This window comes from Eurypyga helias, unplaced genomic scaffold (genome assembly GCF_000690775.1).
Source record: "Eurypyga helias isolate BGI_N326 unplaced genomic scaffold, ASM69077v1 scaffold17007, whole genome shotgun sequence".
Classification (NCBI taxonomy): Eukaryota; Metazoa; Chordata; class Aves; order Eurypygiformes; family Eurypygidae; genus Eurypyga; species Eurypyga helias.
In genome coordinates this window covers 29399-48263 of record NW_010261264.1, presented here as the reverse complement: position 1 = coordinate 48263, position 18865 = coordinate 29399, and the positions used below count along the sequence as shown (strand labels likewise).

Below are 18865 nucleotides of genomic sequence, written 5' to 3'. Positions count from 1 at the left end.
ATTAAATTGGTGGTGTGAAACTTGCAATATTTTCTCTTTCTAAGTAGTGGGTTTTCCTCAAAATGCTTTATTAGCTTTCTGTGAGGTTAGACTTCTCAGTGCAGAGAAAGCCACTTTACATCTGCTCTAGTGTCAAGATGAAATTTATTTGTCCATCCAATCTGTATGTGCTTTGAGGCAGCTATCTGTAGAGAGGCACCTACTGAGATTTTTCAAAAGCTCTTTAGAAAATAGTAAAGATATTGTGTAGATATGACATTCTTCCCTAAAAAAGATTTCTATGCAGACATTTGTGACTGAAAGAGAAAAATCCTGCAATCCATGATATGCTTGTATTCTTAAGAAAAACTAATAATAATTATAGCAACAACATAAATAGCCGTAGTAAGGACTTGAAAGCAATATAGACTGATGGCTGCACTTTGTCCTCATTTCAAACTCTTCTCTGATGTGTCCACCATGCCTTGACAATATGGCCAGTATCCTGGCTTTTCATATAATTTCCAGTCTCCTGCTGATGTCTGTGCATTGTGCATTCCAACCCTGTGAGTGCCCAGACTAAACACTTCTAAAGTGTTTTTATAGCCCGTACCACATCCCTGTGGAACTGAAGATCTCACAGTCTTTTAATGTGTTTTTTGTGACAGTGCCTTTGGGGTCATTGGGGAAATATTATCCCATTTTTGCAGATGGAACACATTAGGTTCCGTTCAAAATGCAGTGGTGGCAGTTTCTTTCCTTTAAAACATAGCTGCAACAGACACTCCATCAGTTCAACCCATTAATCCTATATTCTCTATTTAATGGATTTTTTTGTCTTTTGATGTAGGCAATGTCTTCATCTGTGTCTTAGGCAGTGCTTGATGAATAATAATACTCATTGTTTCCCAGCCAAAAGCAGTAGTGAACTGAAATTTCTTTGGAGACTGCCTCTCTCCTTGTGAGAGCTTTCTAGACCTATTTTGTACACCCAGGAGTTACACTTCAATCTAGTTAATTTGGATATTGAACTGAACCAGCCTGCACCTCTGAATCTTTGGAGGTTAATCTATCACTAGATAATGCTGCTGGACAGAGGGAGATGGTTGAATAGACGTCAATATGCCAACTGTTCCTTCATTTATTACTGCCAAATTAATAAAGTTGATAGAGTGAAACTAATCCATCTGCTCACAATTTATTCCCCAGCAATAAGATACAATTTCACTATTTCATGAGCTCACTCTTTGACTAATTTTATTAGAATTCCTTCCATAACATCATTTTTAATCACTTTTCATCCAGTTTTAGTTATGTGTAAAATAGTAGAAAAAGATGGACTAAAGAGACATGAAAGGATTTCACAAGAAACTTGGTTCAGCTTAAATAGAACCAGATCAAATAAAATTAAGTCAGCGAGCCTACAAAGGCCAACAGAAAAGCATTCAAAATTACCTCTTTAACGGGAAGCTTTGTTCTGTCATGTCTAAAATGTAAACAGTCAAAAGAAAGAAGGCAGCCTCGGCAGCATCATAAGATGAGACAGGACTGCAGTGCCTCAGGGGAGGTGGCTGGGTGACCTGCAAGGCTGATGGGCAATGCTGGCCAAAGGACTGCAGGGCGGATCTCTCCATCCACTGCAGCTCAGTGGATGGAGAGGTCTCCTCCCTTCTTTGCCAAGACCTAATGGATGAGCTTTATCTCATCCACCAGTTTCCAGACATGTGTGGGCTCTGGATATTAAAAAGATGCAGGATTTTGGCTGCATGTTGGTTGTAGGCAATTCTAAAATCAATTCCTGTGAGCTTAGTTATATTTCTCTTGTTTAGTTTAGAACATTCTGATACGCTGGTCCTTTATTAGTCTGGTAGGGGTACTCTTCAGTGATTTGGGCTAGGTGCAATTTCAGATGTGAGTAACCAAGTAGAAATTACCTGTTTTTTGCAGTGCTGAGCCCACCATTCCCATTGATCACTAGAGGTTTTAATACAAATGGAATTGTATTAAGGAGTTTTACTGAGAGCGCTGAGTGTGCAGCCTAGATACAGGCATCCTGGGTGGGAGTTTCCAAAGCACTCAGTTCATTAGCATAAGTCTCCTTTCACTGAAAATGATAGTTTTAGCAACAGCTTTGAATGGACAGAGTTGGGTTATGCCAGAAAAATTCTGAAAATCATACCATCCTATTTTACAATGCCTTTTTGAGCTGACAGGTAGCAGCAGCTGTAGATGCTAAAAGTGACATTATTTTTATTACATGGTTCTTTGTCACTGCTGGGGCACTGACCATTCAAACAAACACAGATGGACAATTTGTCCTTCTTCGATATGACTTTTCCCAGGAAAGTCATGGGCTTCTTACCTTCTCTTCTTTTAACTGCTTACAGTTTGGTGGAAGTTTATGGGGTTAATCTGTAGGCAATTCCTGCAATTTCAGACTAAGCATTCTTTCGTTAAGGTTGAGGTGGTAAAAAGGTACAACAGCAATTAAAAATCCATTAGTAGTTAATTTCAATATCTTAATCTAAAGCACAATTTCCATTACAATGGTATTACCAATATGACATTCATTTCATGATATTAGCTGCATGAGCATGGATCATCCTTATAATGCTTTGATTATCTCTCTCTCACACTCTGTCTCTCTCACACATAAATATGATTTTAAAACTGGTATTTAAAAAATATTTATGTACACCTGAGTGAAACTATGTATGCATATGTATATAAATATGTGTATGTCTAAGTATATAGTTGAGAGGAAATAGTGACATCACAGAAAGCTGAGCTAAACAAACCAAACAAAATTCTTATTAAATCAGGCGCCTAGATTATAAATAAGTGAAATAAAATTTGCATTAATAACTTCAAATTAATAATTTGAGAAAACTGTGAAGTAGCAGGCTCAAAAATCCATGCGAACTCTTAAAGGCTAAAACATCATGAAGAACAAGTTTATTGTAGTGTGATCTGAAGAGAACCAATTCTCATTTCACACAGCAGATGGACTCCAGAAATGTTCACGCTCTAAGTACCAACTGATGTTGACTGAAAGCTGTCGAAATGTACAGAGAAAGGTTTTATTCCTCTTCTGTTTGTTAGTGTCCAGAAAATCTTCCGTAAAGATAAAAGAAAGTTTACTAGTAAAATGCCAAAACAATCTTACGGATATTGGATTCTAACTGTGCACTAATGTAAGTAATGCAAGGGAATTTTTCTTTTGATTCTAGTCCAGACATTTCAAGGGCCTTTTTATGTCTTCTGAAAATGAAGGTTTGCAGGGAGAAGAGACACAGAGCAAGAGCTATCATTTAAATTTACATGTCTGGCTCTCGTCTTTGCCATGAGTGATCTTTTGTAAACATACTTAAGATCACAAGATGTTTCATCTTTGAGCAATCCAAGAGGGATGTTATGTCACTGCAGCACCTGAAGAAAACTACAAAATCTTCAGGCAGTTAGAAAAGCCCTTAATGTGCTGTACGATGGTGGAACTGTGGTAAATCTGTAGCTGCCGCAGTTTCGTTTCACACATTATATAATTAATATGTCAACTGTGGTAAAGGATTGGTCTCCCACAAAAGCAAAGATGAAACAAATAAGGCTTGTTTCGTGATTCACCTTCTCTCATGACTCTATAGTTTTAGATATGAGTTACATATTAAACGCAAGAAGCATCCTTAAAAATCATGGTTGGCGCACTTTGAAGACACAACGAAGTCGAAGGGGATCGGTGACGTAGTTTGGCCTGCATGTTGATTGTGATCAGTAATAAACCAGCCACATGAAAATGCCATTAATGATATTGTCCAAGGAATGCAATTCGAATCATTTTTTGTTTGTTTAAACACATACCCTGGGCAGAGGTATGAACAAGAAAATCCCTGTTAAGTTATTTTATGGCACTTTGTTGACAGCAATGGCAGCACATTCAGGAATTTCAGGCTTTCTTGTGAATTCCTGTGCAAATTGGCTTACTGCAAGGTAGGAGCTTTCTGGTGATTATGTTAGTTGAAGTAATACTGTCAAATAGCTGTACAGTGTGTCCAGACCCAGAGGCTCCAAGACAACATCACAGTTTAACACTAGAAGACACGATGCCATTTATTTTGTCATAACAGCTTTCCCTAGTTACAGAACATTAAGCAGAGAACAGGACAAAAAGGTCCACGCATATCCACCATTTCTCTGATTTTTGTGCACAAAAATGAGCTTCACCCTTTGAAGTCAGTGAGGAGATTTTTTTTTAAGCTTTTTTTTCCCCACCATGGATTTTAATGAGATCAGAATAATTGTTAGACAACTATTTAATTTTTATTTTTTTCTTGCATAATTAAGACACATTAGTATTTACTAAATTCCAGGATGGATTCATATCTCTCTCTGTATCAGTGGCAAATATGCTACTGTCAAGTTTCATCTTGACAATATCAGGACATCATTGCATTTGCTCATCAGTTCAATTTAGGCATAGCATGTAGCATAATTTCATGGAAACAGTAAATGATATTACATGACAGTTGCCAAGTTGATTTTAATATCATTTTAGAAAATAAACATAGAAATCAACATTTCATCACAGAAATGTATTTCGTATGACTGCAGATATGCATGAAGAATTCTAAGGGCAAATAGGTAGAATTTTACCATAACTAGAGACAATAGACATTTCATGAATGGTATATATGTTTTTCTTAATGAAATTTCTTACACCTTCATCAAATGTAGTTATCTTGTACATTTACTGTGGATTTCAATAATTTATTCCATTTTATGAATGGAAAAAGGATTCTAAATTTCATATTAAAGATATATATTGAAGAGTAAAGAATGAATGAATTGCAGAGCCAAACCCAAATAATTTTTTTCCTCTTTAAATGTCCTTGAAGAGGATTTCAAAGTCATATGGATGGGTGTAGTGCTGTCATTTTCACAGATTTCATTTTAATTCAGGACTGTGGTTCTCGAATTCGCCCAGAGGAGTCGTGTGGCTTGCAGCCTCTGTCTCATGAATACCTCTCAGCAATTTCACAGACAATGTTTAAGACCTGTGAAGCTGGAGACACAAAAGGTTTGTACTTAATATTCTTTCTTCTAAAAATTAACTCATGCACCTAATCAAAGTAAAACTGGAAACAATGTTTCCTCTATTCTATGGACATGCTCAAACCTTTGCACAATAAATTTAACTAATCCTTTGTAACAGTTACAGATTTTTAAAATCAGGGTAATTAATTTATGTAACATTTTTTCTGTTTAATAAGTTTCTTATCAGTGTTCTGCCACTGCTTGTGTTACTGTCATGTAGATTTTAAAATGCATTTAAATATTTCCATCAAAACCATTCTAAACAAAAGTGCTTTATTCTAAATTGAATAGATTATTTACTCAAAATAAAAATTAGCTACAGAAAAAGAATGCAGCATTCTGATCCATTTGAATTTTATATGTCCACTTCTGTATTGGAAAGACAAAAACAATTTACAGTTTCAATTACAATATTCAAAGTAAAGTATGTGGTTTTACATATATTGGAACCTTAAAAAAACAAGATGGACAAATCAAACATTATACAATAGCCAGTGCAATCAAGACATCTCTTTGGTTTAGTGAGAACTCAGATTACCACAGATTCACGTTTAGGTCACAGCTGCATGAAGATTTATGCGAGTCTACTTGAACAAATGTGAGTAATCCACAGGACTACTCAGGTATGCAGTCTTATTCATAGCTTAAATTGTTGCTGGATTAGACAATAAGTAATTTTGTTCAATTCTTTATCAGGCAAATGAAAAATAACCCAACACTCCTACATGGTCTACTAACACAACTGTGTTTTTATCTTACCATAGATAGGAACAGCTTTTCACAGCAGTAAATTTGCAGGAACTCATGGAATAATCAATACAAAGTAAAAAGAATGTGGGAACCACCTGACTGCATTACTTCATGTGAAACAGAGGCATATATCAATTTTGTGTCACATGAAGGGAATGCACAAAGGAGACACTGTTGTACCTAGCATCATGCTTTAATCACACAGCAAGTTGTGAATCATAACGAAGCACAACCTGTCACATGCTACTATATCTGGACATAAAGTTCCTGACTAGAAAGCCCAAACCAAATCCACAGCAGAGTCCTTCTGGGGCAGACAATCTGTTTCTCCTGATATATTATAACATGCTGCTTTTGAATATTGCATCTAGCTAAAACAAGCTATATATAGAACACCTTTTACAGTCTTACTGTGAAAAATATAGACAATTAAAATGGAAACAAATTTCAGTAGATGTAGTCTCAAAGGACAAGTATATTAAACAGGGAAGGATAATTTCTGTTTATAAAGCAAAGATTGCCAAGAGGTGTCTAATGAGCCTAGAACTGGTGTTTGCAGTATCTGGCAACAAGCAGCTATATAGTTTTAACGTACGTCACAACTTCCAACTGGAACTGGAAAGCATGGCTTTTTGTGGAAAACCATTCCAAATTTGTAACAACCAAATGATATCCCAGTCCTGGCAGTGAACATTCTCCCAACACATATGGGAGCAATTGAAAATTCCCAGCTAAAGCAGCTCTTTTACTTAAGTAAGTTAAATTTTCAGAGAAGCCAAGCAAAGTTGTTTCTTCTCAGGAGACAACTCAAGTAAGGCAGCGCCATGCACTGTTCTTAGGCCAGGGAACAGCTTAGCTGCGTAGGGATACTGAGGTACTGTCGCAGCAAAATGTATCTATGCTGGCAAAAGCCTGTGTTTGTGCAGACATGGGCTGAGGCAGAGCAGCAGAGCTAGAGATGAAACCTTAATGGTAACACTTGGAAGTCCGCTTTGCACTTCAGCACAAGCAGGATGTGGTGCCTTGTTTCTCATCCTTTGATGCAGTGCAGAGACAGTAGTTCAGGGTCTAACCAAAGACAGAACTGGCTTCCTCCTGTCCTAGTCACCATGGCAGTATTCTTTGGAGGAAGCTCAGCATCTTATCAAATATGCACTTAATGTACACCATTTCTTTCTCCTTTTTTTGATTCAATGGGGTTTGAACCGGGCTATTGTAGGAAAATGAGCTCTTTGTTCAGTATTGCTGTATGATCCATAACACCGAAGCCAGTAAGCAATTGATAGAGACCATGAGAGCCCCAAGTTGTTCTAAATTCCTGCAGGTGAATCAGGCTGCTGCAGTCTGTGGAAATTTGGTTTGCAGACAATTACAAAATCTGGTGTGTAAGAGATCAGACCTTCTCTTCTAACGTTCTGCCTCACTGCTGTGACACATATGTTTTATTTGTATCCTATTTTCCACACTTTCTACAACTGTATGCAGTTTAACATAATTCTGTACCAGCTATTTCTTTGCATTCAACATCTATCTGGATTTGTGTCCAGCAGAGACATAAACTGATGTTCAACCAAATGACTGTCTCCATTGGTTGCAAGAAGTAAATTTCAGTTTGGACATGTCTATAGGCCTAAGGCCATTTATTCTGTAGCATCAAAATCGTGTCCTTTTAAAAAGAATTTTATCTTTGTTTTTCATAAATGCAGCTAAAAGCAAAAGAAAAAGAATACTGTTACACCCTATTCATGGAGAAGAAGTTTTTTAAAAGTCTTAAGATCCAAACAGACACTAAATACAAAAGTAAACTAGTCATAAATCAATGAACTATAAGTTTACATTAAATAATTAAATTTGGAGTTGTCAGTTTAGAATATATTTTTCTTTTTATACGGATAATTGTTCAGCGCTATAGAAAAACTTTGATTTTGATCTTGAAAGCAAAATATGTGTATTTGTGGCTATGACAGTGGGAAATGTTGAATAAAAATAAAAGCTGCTGAAATAAGAAATAAAACCATCAAATTAGGTGTGCAGCCTTTATTGGTTAAAACTTAAGTTTAGGCTGAGTATTTTTAAATACAAGATAAACGTTTCTATCAAATAATTTTAAAAATATATTTCTTTTCATGCCTTTTTAGGAGAGCAGTTTTTGGGAGTACTGGCAATGTTTAATCTAATATCTTAAGCAGAAGATTTACGTGTGCAACAGATGAACTGCTTTAGTGAGCCAAAAATCCAGTTTAATTTCACTCTTCCTGTGGAAACCTCCTACCTAGAGGCTTTCATAAAACTTTGGTTCTACCAATTTTTAATTTGTGAATAAACTAAGAGCAGCTCTCTCTTTCCTGCTTCTTTCACTGAATTGTAGGTAAACTTTCCCTTGCCTGGTAGAACCGATGGTAACTCTTAGCTGAAGCACCACAAAACACAGGGTGATTGAAATGGTGCTGAAAGCTGCATTGTGTGTTGCTACCTCATATAAATGGGGAAAAAGCAACGTATAATTGCAATGAAAAATAAGCTTAATTTCCAAACTAATATTTATTGTTTGCAGTCTTTCACTATTAATTGTAGTTTTTTATATATGAGATTCATTTTATCTTTTAACACAATCTTATTTTTGAATGTTAAGAATGCACTGACTAACTGTTGTGAAGCTACAATAAGAAAAGTTCATAATAATTGGACTAAAATGCATAAATTTACATGCATCATTTTAAAACTCTATGCAAATATTAAAACTACAATTATTCTGTTTGTATTAAATGTCAGTCCTTCCTATATATCAATTTATCTCCATTTAGCCTTGTTCTCTGATTTTTTACATTTGCCACTAACCTTCAGCACATGCCAAAAGTGAATCTATTTTTTGTTAATACATCTAGGGAGTTATTGAATATAAACCTAACAATTTGAAAGGAGCTTTTCAAAAGGTACTTATCATTTCAGTTGCCAAAGTTTAAACTTTCATTGTTCAGATGTTTCAGTTCCTCAATATTCAGTTTGTATAGTTCTACTTTTCTAGTTTATTAACTAAAACCAGATCAGCTCATAAATGTATAGGATGTTAAGAAGAAAATTCCATAAAATGAGGCATCTCAGATGGTGTAGACATTGCCAGAACTTCTATGTATTTGGTTTGAAAGAAAAATTGCAATGTCAGGAAAAAGACTGCCCAGTTTTCATATAATTTTAAAACATAAACTGCTGCTCAAACTAACTTTCAGACCATTTACGAAGAACTCAACAGTAGGGGTAGTCTCTGAGCCCAGAGCTCAAACCAACCAACAGGTCTGTCCCTGCTGTGTTAATTAAAAGGCACAAAGCAATAAAAGGCATTTGCATGGCACCTATTGCTGTGTTACCTGAGACCTTGCACTTCTCAGTCTCCTCATACGACTGCTATGAAGCTGGGAATGACCCTTTAGCCATAGATTGCAAAATGGGTGCAAGAGGGAGCTAAGAGCAAGATCCACAAGTGGTGACAGAAATCTTGGAGGGTCAAAGCATGCCTGGCCCCCGTGGTGGCCAGGAGGCCACAATCTGGAGCAAGGGACCTCAAAGCCGAGAGAGAGACAGTGTGAGGAAGGGCTACACAGTGGCCAGCACTGGAATCTGCATGGAAGAGGAATTGTCTGAATTCAGCCCTCAGTTTCCCAGCTGAGCAAAATATTCAACTGAAAGAGCGCTCCCTGCTCCAGAACCTCGTTATCCACTTTGTACCTTTAGGTTAAGATTCATTTTAACCCCTAGATAAAAAGTCTACACTGGATCTTGCCCAGGTAAAAATGGGTCTTGCTTCACCCCAAAAAATTACAGGTTACAGCCATGTTATTTTTCTTCCTAACGAATTTCAAACTTTAATGTGGTCCTCATCTGATAAGAAGGGTGGGGAACATTGTCCTTACGGACAAACAGCTATGTGATTAGAACACAGACAATGCAAGACTGAAACTCCTATGAGCAAGGAGCACTGGGCATCCCCGTCTGCCTGCTTGCACCCTACCACTGTGGACCTGAGTGCCCCTCCTTCCCCTCAGGCCATGCTGAACTGGGCTGCTTGCCATCAGGGGGTACCTGCACCCATGGGAGCCAGGGGAGCTGGGTTATGCTCACTGAGCCACAGCATGGAAAAGTCCATGCCCAGGCTGTTTTTGGGGTTCAGCATGCTATTATTTGCTCCACATCATCTGCAGGTGTAGGTGAGGGTGGGGTGAGCATGTTCTGCACGGGGCAGAAGTAGCTGCTGCTGTACAGGCTACACAGCAGCTGGAGCTGCGTGGTCATAGCACTGTGGGATATATTCCACCCCAATGTACCAGTGCAGGCTCCCATACAAACAACTCTTGCTGCTGTTATTTATTTAGAAGGACTTCTTTATCTTCTAAGATAACTCACCCTGCAACTCATCAAAACATACTCGCTTGGGACTTCAGTGCAGTACAAGCACAGGCTGCCTCCCTGGAAATTCCCTTGCTCCTGAGCTAGCAGCTGACTCTCCCAAGGTCGCTGGGATCCTAAAGTGTTGCTTCATTCAGCCTCCCACTTAGTCCCTGGCCTGACAAATGTCTATAGCCTTGGCTTTTTGCTCTGGCTTCTTGCACAGCAGCAATCTATCATGCACAGCAAAGCACACCCAGCCGGCTGCTGAGCTGCTGTCTGGTAGCAGCGATGGTCACAAACTCTAAGGCCAGGTCTGCTCTGCAAACAATTGCTTTTTAAACCCGGCTGTGCTAGCAAGGCCATGAGATAGACACAAGGACCTGGGTTTTGCTGGGAGAGCTACGTAAAGCTGGGAGATTTTGTCAGAATGGTGCATTGTATGGGCTTGTTTCTTGCATTGATCTGAATATAAAGGCAACTCAGAAGTTTTCTTTCTCCAGAAGTTAAGTCTCTCAGACTTACAGTAGGATTTTGGAAATGAATAGCTTTAGAAGACCAAAATAACAAAGCCATTCAACCTTCGGGAAGAGACACCTAAAACCCACTGACTTTTGATCATCCCACTTTATGCTCCTAATCTGCAAAATCATATTTGAAAATAGGGATCAGGCTCTGATAAATCACATAAGTTATTGATCTCACTTTCACCTTCTAAGATATATATATATGTGTACATGTATATATATACTGGGACAGTCCATCTGAACTCTCACAAATTAAAGAAATTAGTGTTTTGGGGGGAAAGTCATCATCTCTCTTGCTTTGTTTTGATATAAAGGGGCTCTCAAAGTCTAGCTTCATCCAGCCACCCAACTTCTAGATGTTAAGTTGTAGATGAGAATGAATCTTGTCTTTAGACACTTCTGAATGTGAATATTTTCCTTTTGTATTCAGCATCCTCAACCCCTTTTCCTTACTCATAGCTCTTCTGTGGAGAAAAGACAAAATGCTGTGAGAAAGGCAACATGAACTGAGAAATAACCCACAAATAACTGTCAGATTTGAGCATTTGCAGCTCTTTCAGAGAAAGTAAAACTCCCACTTTAGCTAAATGAAAATGGAATAACACAGAGGAAGGAAATAGTCTCTTGAAAGGGTTGGGGGGCATTTAATTTAGGGGAAACTCCCATATCTTGCTTGCTGTACAATAAAGCTACTCATAAAATACAGAGGAGATGCTGACATCCTGTTGCTGTTTTCCAGGGCAGTGGATTGTCCCTTGCCTCAGCTGCTCTGACAACAGGACCTGTGACTGGAGAGAAATAACGTGGCAGCCCCATGGCTGCCGATACTCTGTGCTAGCCAAGCCTGAGCTCCAGCGCTGTGTGGAGGGCAGAAGGGTAGGTAACAGTTTTTACATTCTCACTCATTTTTATTTACTTGGATATTTAGTGTCCCGAAGCTGTAAAAACAATTTTATGATTGATCTGCAAGAAAAATCCCTTCTTGTTACTGGAAAAAGTTTCAGATGGAAAACCCACAGGGATGAAAATCAAGTTATCTATAATTTAGCCTCATATGCAGGCACAGTTGTCTGCTGCCATTTCTCATGGAAGTTTAGGTGTCATCAGTGGAGTTTCAAAACGTACAGTGTACACGGTTACCGGTTAGATCTGCAGTGAGTATATAAGGATGTTTTGTGGAGGATAGATTTGCACTGTTGTCATATTTTGTCTTACACCAGACTTGCAAGTTGTGTTTCTTCTGCTGCATACCTAATGCATGGCACCGCTTGTGCACACTAATCTTACCAAGTCTTCTTGCACATTCTTTTCTTGTAGTGAAGCTTCTAAGGTGATTGCTTGGAAATACCAGGTCTCCTTAATAAGCATGCTATGACTGTAAAAGTGTTGAAAGAGAGCTCTGATCTGAGGCTCAGGTACCTTACTGAGGATACAAGTATCCAGAAAGTAAGTAATTAATTGTTATAAAGATTTTTATAGTGTATTGTCTAGGTAAGAAAATAGTAACTAAAAGTGGCATTTTGATAAAGGCCAAGAGCATTTCTGTATAGACAAATGCAAAAATAAGTCTTTCAATTAACACTTCCTCCTTTTCTGGTCATTTCTTGTCCTGAACAAAGTCCTTCACTACCATTTGGCTTTATTTCTGCATGTGGTTTTCTCTATTACTATAGAGCTGTGGGCTTCTCCTAACATACTTTTCGAAAAAAAAAGTAGGTTTATATGACAGGGAGAAGCTTTATTTGCTCCTTGTGTACAAAACAAGCACTTCTGGACTGACCGCAGCAAAATAAAATGGAAGAATTTGGTAGCTTTGCTTTGGTCTTTAATCTCCCTAGACATCAGGCTGCTTCAATCAGCAAACAATTGAAGAATAGCAGAGGAACAATATGCCACTATGGAATTGGATTGCCAAGGTATTGTTGGGAGGATTATGCTGACATTCCCACCTCCTGACTCAAACCACTCACATTCACCAGTGTCAAAAACAGGACAGCATTTGTCAAGGGTCCATTAAAACCAAGTTTATGAAATGAATGTTTGTGAGCTTGATTCCACCATGTTCTGACTCTCTGAGGTCACTGATCTATTCTAGAGTCAGACGAGAGCCAGATCCTATGTGATTTACATTACCACCATGAGAGAAAAACCTCTTTAAAACTAATTGCACTCGTTTCCCATTCTGCATCTTTAGCAAAAGTCCTCCATCGCTACCTGATAACCTTCACTGCTCTCTAGAAATCTGCTGATTCACTCCTGTTACCTTCGTGTAGATGTCCATTTAGCTAGTTTATTCTTTTAAAGTCACCACTCAGATGCATGTTCCCCTTTTGGTATTTCTCCTGTATCTTTCCCTCTGACGTTGTATCACTTTCCAGTAGTTGTAACTTTCCGTGCCATTTGAAACATTTCCGCTTCTTTCACCAAATAAATGTAGAGCCTGGACCAACCCCCTTGTGTCAGTAGAACTTAAGAACTAAGAGAGACTTTCTTCATGCTTAAGTCAGATGAGTAAAAGTTATCCTCTGTTTGGATGATAAGGTCCTGATTCTGCCTGTGATTAAGACAAACTTCAGAATTAATTTACAGAGTCTAAATAATGTACTAGAAAAAGTATTTATTTTCAGGTGCTCACTGAAAGAGGCTTTTGCCAGTTGTTAGTTATATTGTGTGCTATTATATATGTTTAAACAACCTGGGTCTTTTATAAGGGTCCTATTGAGTGGCCAGCAAGATACAATGCTTGTGAACAAATATATTTTTATTACACAAGAGATTTTAGTAAACATCTATAAATAATTATATTTCCTAATTTGTGATATTTGTTTCAAACCATTATACACCTTGTCTTTAAACATTAAAAGGATCACTGACTTCTCAAACTAACAACGTCATAGTTTCCATAATAAAATAAGCAGGTTTCAATACTGGAATGTAAATAGATTGGGGGGGGGGGGGGGAAGAAGGATGAGTGCAAAACACAAGGGCAAAAATTGTCAGCCCAGGTGAGGACACTGAGATGATCCAGAATGCTGTATGGTTTATATTTATGTATTTGCTGAATTTAGCTAAGAACAACAGTACTTACTCATGTGTCCACTTGTCAAAATGGGCTCAACTAACCTGTGTGCCTCTATATTCTAGAGATTTTTAGTATGCCATCACATTCTGAATATTCAGCTTGAGGAACTTTGGTCTCTGACGTTCAAAATCCTTTACAAAGGAGTCATGTATCATGATCTACATCTGAATTCTTGCTCAAAGTTTATTCTGAACTAAGGCAATAAAACCTCCATACATCCCACATAATTACCAATCCTTCCTCAGGGAAGCCAAGACAGGTATGTCTGTAGTGTCCTTGGGACAAATGACGTCATACCTTCCGTCAAAACACAGCAGCCCTCTATGACTGAGTTTCACTTCTGAATACCTTCTTAAATACCTTCAGTCATGCAGGGTTACACCAGGAATCACAGGTAAAGCAAGTAGCAACTTTTGTGATTCACTAAGCTAAAGTCTCTGATTTTTGTCCTGGAAAAAATATGATTTGGTTTCAGGATTGTGATCTGCTGACTTTACTTGTTACAATTAAAAACATCATGATAAGATATTAACAACATAAGTGACTGTTATTATGTTTTTTCTTTTAAATAGGAGGTGTTAATCTCTATGTCACTGTCAAATTACAACCAGGGTGACTGCAGGCTGTTTTCTTATGCTCCCTTGTTAATTTTATATTAAAAAATTACAGCAACCAAACAAACAAAAAAGCCTTCTTGTATTTCTATGTTTAATGCATGTGAAGGGAAGCATACAATGAGTTAACCACTGCTGTGCTGTGTCCCTGATCTGGGTGCACTTCAGCAACTGATGAAATAGGACGTAAAGTGAACGTTCTTTTTGGATGAAATGCAGCACATTTAAAATCAACTGTATCTTTTAGTGTAATCATTCTGGTTTTCTCACGCTTCATAGAATGATAGTAAAATACAGCATTCAGCTGTGTCTCTTGCTCATTAATTTCTTTTATGTATTTGTCAATGTTTCTGAAATATGTTTATGGACACCCAAACAGAGCACTTCTTTCCTATCTGCATCATAAATAAGTCTTCAAAAATGCTTTCTAATTTGTTTTCTAACTCCAGACTACTTTCATGTCTTATATTAAAATTGATTTGTTTTTCAGAGCTCATCTCTAAAATTATAATCTACTTTCTCTATAACAGAAATTCATTTTTCCCAGGATATGACTTCCAATTGATTTGACATCATCATTAACTGCTGTTTTAGTTTGTGTGCATATAAAACTCTGTTTGAGCTAAGTTGTTTCTGTTTCATAAAAACATAAGACCACCTGTGGGGAAACAATAACACTGATTGGTAGAGACATGGGAAAGGATACACTACCACAAAAACAGTTCATGAGGCCTTCTCTTGCTTTATGATGTGTTAGCAAGGCTAGTCAGCCATATGTCTGCATTTCAGACACAATAAACAGGAATATTTTGAAGTGTTGAGACTAAGGTGATTCTGGCTGAGCAGATTTTCATTCACTCTACTTTTAATATCTGCAGTCTTCGTTCTCCCCCACTTTAAACTCTGACTGAGGCTAACGATGCAGACCGTGTTGTTATTAGGGAACTCCACATGAATGTCCTAACTGAATCAAAGTAATAGGGAATCATAATAAAAATGTTATATCTGTATTATATTGGCTCAACAAAGTCCTCTGTAGCTGCAGTTAATGATTTTTTTTTGCTGTAAAATTTATACAATTCCACAAAGACATGATGCTTTGATTTTAGTACAAGAACTTTAAATATGCATGAAGGAAAAGGGGTCCTAACAGGTAATTATTTATCCAATTAGCAGCATATAGAAATCTGGCCTCAATAGCTGGGGGGATATGTATTTTGTTTATCATTGAGAAATACTACTCAGAATTTGGTCTTACACTAAAGTACCATTGAGTCATGTGTAATTAAGAACAGGAAATATGAAAAGGCAATATTTGCTAAAGTACTTAAAATTCAGCTGTTAAAACAGGAGTTTTAACTTATAATTTCTTAATATTTTAGAGTTAAGTAGTGTTTTGGACTTACAGGTGTTTAAATTTCCTAAGTGTGGTTAATTTATAATTACAGGTCTGGTTAGAAGTGAATTCCACTATGCTTACACAATCTTTTAAAGCCTTTAAGCTATAATGGAATTTTTCACACAAAACATTTGCAACGGAAGACACAGAAAACATCTGTCTCTGTGAAAGTGTTGTTCTTTGTCTGGTAAAATTATAACCTTATGTATGTCTGATCCTTTAGTCATCCTGCAGACAAATGCCCCGTTGACCTGAACAGTACATGACTAAGCCTTGTGCCAGACTATAAAGAAAATGAGATATGACATATTCTACACACCTGAGCCATCATTATGCTCGTTATTGTCATAAAGCTAAATACAGAATCATCCCTAGAGCTCTTGGTTCAAATCATATTAAATACCACATAGTGCACACAACTACAGTAACTTCATGCAACTGTATGGAAATAAATGTGGCCATAGCTACCACACATTCAATTACATTGAATGATTATTCTAATTCATCAAAGCTCTTGGGTTAGTTGACAGACATAAGTTTTCTTCCTGGAAGAAAAACACCACTTATTTTAGCCCTTGAGTCTTGCAAGCATTTGCTGAAAATGAAGCTGACTTGCAAACACAGACTTTGAAAAATGCTTTCTGATGGCCTGCATAACACAACAAAATGTGCTTGGCCAGCTCTGCACAAGGGCAGTTGGAGGGCAGGTAGGATTACCTACAAATGTCTTCATCTTCCACCTTGACCTTTGTAGGGAGAAGAAAAAGAAGAGTTTGTTTATTTTTCTAGGATTTACACATCTCACAGCATGGTTGAGCCAATAGTTAGAAGCAGATTGTTGGATGCAGAGAAGGTCTTAATGGATGCTCTGTGTGTGCAGATTTGCTGGTGATGTGCTATACATCCACCAGCCTGGGATGCATTGGATTACAAGGAATGCACACCTATCTTCCTATCTGCGATCTTCTCTGGACTTATGGGAGAGCATTCCCTTCAATATCCCAGCACATACAGTCTCCAGAGTGTGATTGCTGACACCCTCCTGTGACAACTGCCAGCAGACTTCAAAGCTGTCTATCAGGACTAGAGGACAGGGACTGTAGGTTTTACATACTGCGGTCCCAGTTTTAATGACATGTCTTTCAACAGTGCTGTGGTTTCACTGTGAATGATGTAGCTGGAATTTAAATTAAACAGATTTTCTTCATTCCAGTCAACAGTAAAGCACTACAGTGCTAAAATATTTAATAGTGTAAATAGAGTGTGTGTGTGGTTGGGGGTGGGGGGGTGGGATGGGGAAAGGGGTTGTTTTACTCTAATTTTGCCATAACAAAAACAAAACAGGGAAATAATTGATGAGTCAAACAGTCTTTGATGTTCTTCAATATTTGTGGCTTTGGAAATCTCTAGAATGACACTTGAGACATTAAATTGCTAGAGAATGCAAAGTGTTGGGAAAACAAGACACTTGTTTTGGCTTTGGCCATAATTCTTCTCTCCTTTTTTTTTTCCCATGAAGGGTGTTATTCTGCTGTTTGAAATCAGTGGTAGGTGAGATTAGAGCCAATAGTTAGAAGGAGAAAATGTCTATCAGAATCACAGTAGAATGAAGAGTGAGATAAAAATGCCACATCTGCCAAATCAGTGTAATTAATAGCTGAACATGCTCATTTGCAATTAGAAATCCCCATGTGCCATGATAACAAAATGGTATCATATGTTATTAGAATAGAAACAATCTAGCATGTTCTACCAACTGTTCTATGCATGTAACCCAGTAGAGCCTGTTTGTTATTCTGCTAATGATGTGTTGTGTTTTTACAGAAATGTTCTCACCCACATGCAAGTTAATGATATCCTTGCCTGCTAATATCTGAGAACTGCTTTCTAGATAGATATACATCTTGATACCACAGTGATGGATTTGTGAAATGGAGATTACAGAGACATGGATATAGACAGACTGGAGAGATTGCAAGATTTTGCAAGTTAAAAGAATTATTGTTTAATACCCCAAATTAACATACTTTAGATTTAGGACATATTGTAAGCATGGAGTGTCTTCCTAACTTGAAATAATTGTGTGCATGTGAAAGAGAGAAAACCCAACCACTCCTTCCAAGGATCCAAGGATCTTTGATTTCTATGAGTCGTGTTATGCTTGGTTTAAACAGGTTTCTCCTCACACAATGTGAAAAGAATTGGAAATCTTGCATGTGAGAGATGTGCTTGTGCAGTACAAGCAAGACCAGCAGCTGTTTTAAGAATTTACTCTATGAAGCAGCTTTGAGAGGTCCAGGACAGGATGTGAAAGAGCCTCTATGCACTCAGTGCTTGTTTTGTTTGCTATACTACGTAACTATCAAGGGCTTCTCTGCAGCCCACAATGACAAGGCATGGGAAGTTCAAGTCATTGTCATGCCCATTCTTGGCCATGCCACCAAATCAGTGTATGTTCATCTGACAGTGCGTCTGATGGCATCCATAATTGTTACGCTCTTGTAGGTTATTTTTAACCACAGTAGGTTCATAGTGAGAGCTGGAATCATTCCCTAAAACTGTGACATTCCTAAAGGGAATAGATAAGTAGAGATGTATCAGATAAGAAGAGTCCAAGATGCTTTCACCGCATAAAATCTCTAAGAGAATCTGTGGAAATGTATTCTTAAACCTGTCATCTTGTGCAGTCTGAATTTTACTTGCATAATCAAATCTTCCAGGTGGAAGTGGTAAAGCATCAAACCCCAAATCAAATTAAAAAAAACCCAAACAACAAAACCCCAACTTACAGGGTGCCAACTATCCTGAGTGCCAGAGGAGGTAGGAGAAGCCGCATACGGCTGTGCAGAGAACAGGGCTGTTACTGTGTTATGGCTCTATGAGGTTTCTGACTCCCAGTTTTACATTTATGCTTCTCTATATGGATTTGTGGTTGAGGTGGCTGTGGTAATAACTGATTACATGCATGGTTTCATTGGCAAACCACAGTGAACCTGAGTTCTCTTCCCCTTTGGACTCTTGTCATTGCTTACATGTTCTCTTCAGC

General features: G+C 37.8%; 1 protein-coding gene across 1 annotated transcript in view; it reads left to right on the top strand.

Annotated features, from left to right (window-relative positions):
* The window catches only part of CPED1 (cadherin-like and PC-esterase domain containing 1), a 95800-nt gene that overhangs the window by 67070 nt on the left and 9865 nt on the right, over window positions 1-18865 (top strand). The window contains exons 13-14 of the mRNA XM_010155321.1: window positions 4933-5050; window positions 11464-11600. Coding sequence (XP_010153623.1) covers window positions 4933-5050; window positions 11464-11600 — 255 coding nt within the window. The remainder of the gene's footprint in view (window positions 1-4932; window positions 5051-11463; window positions 11601-18865) is intronic.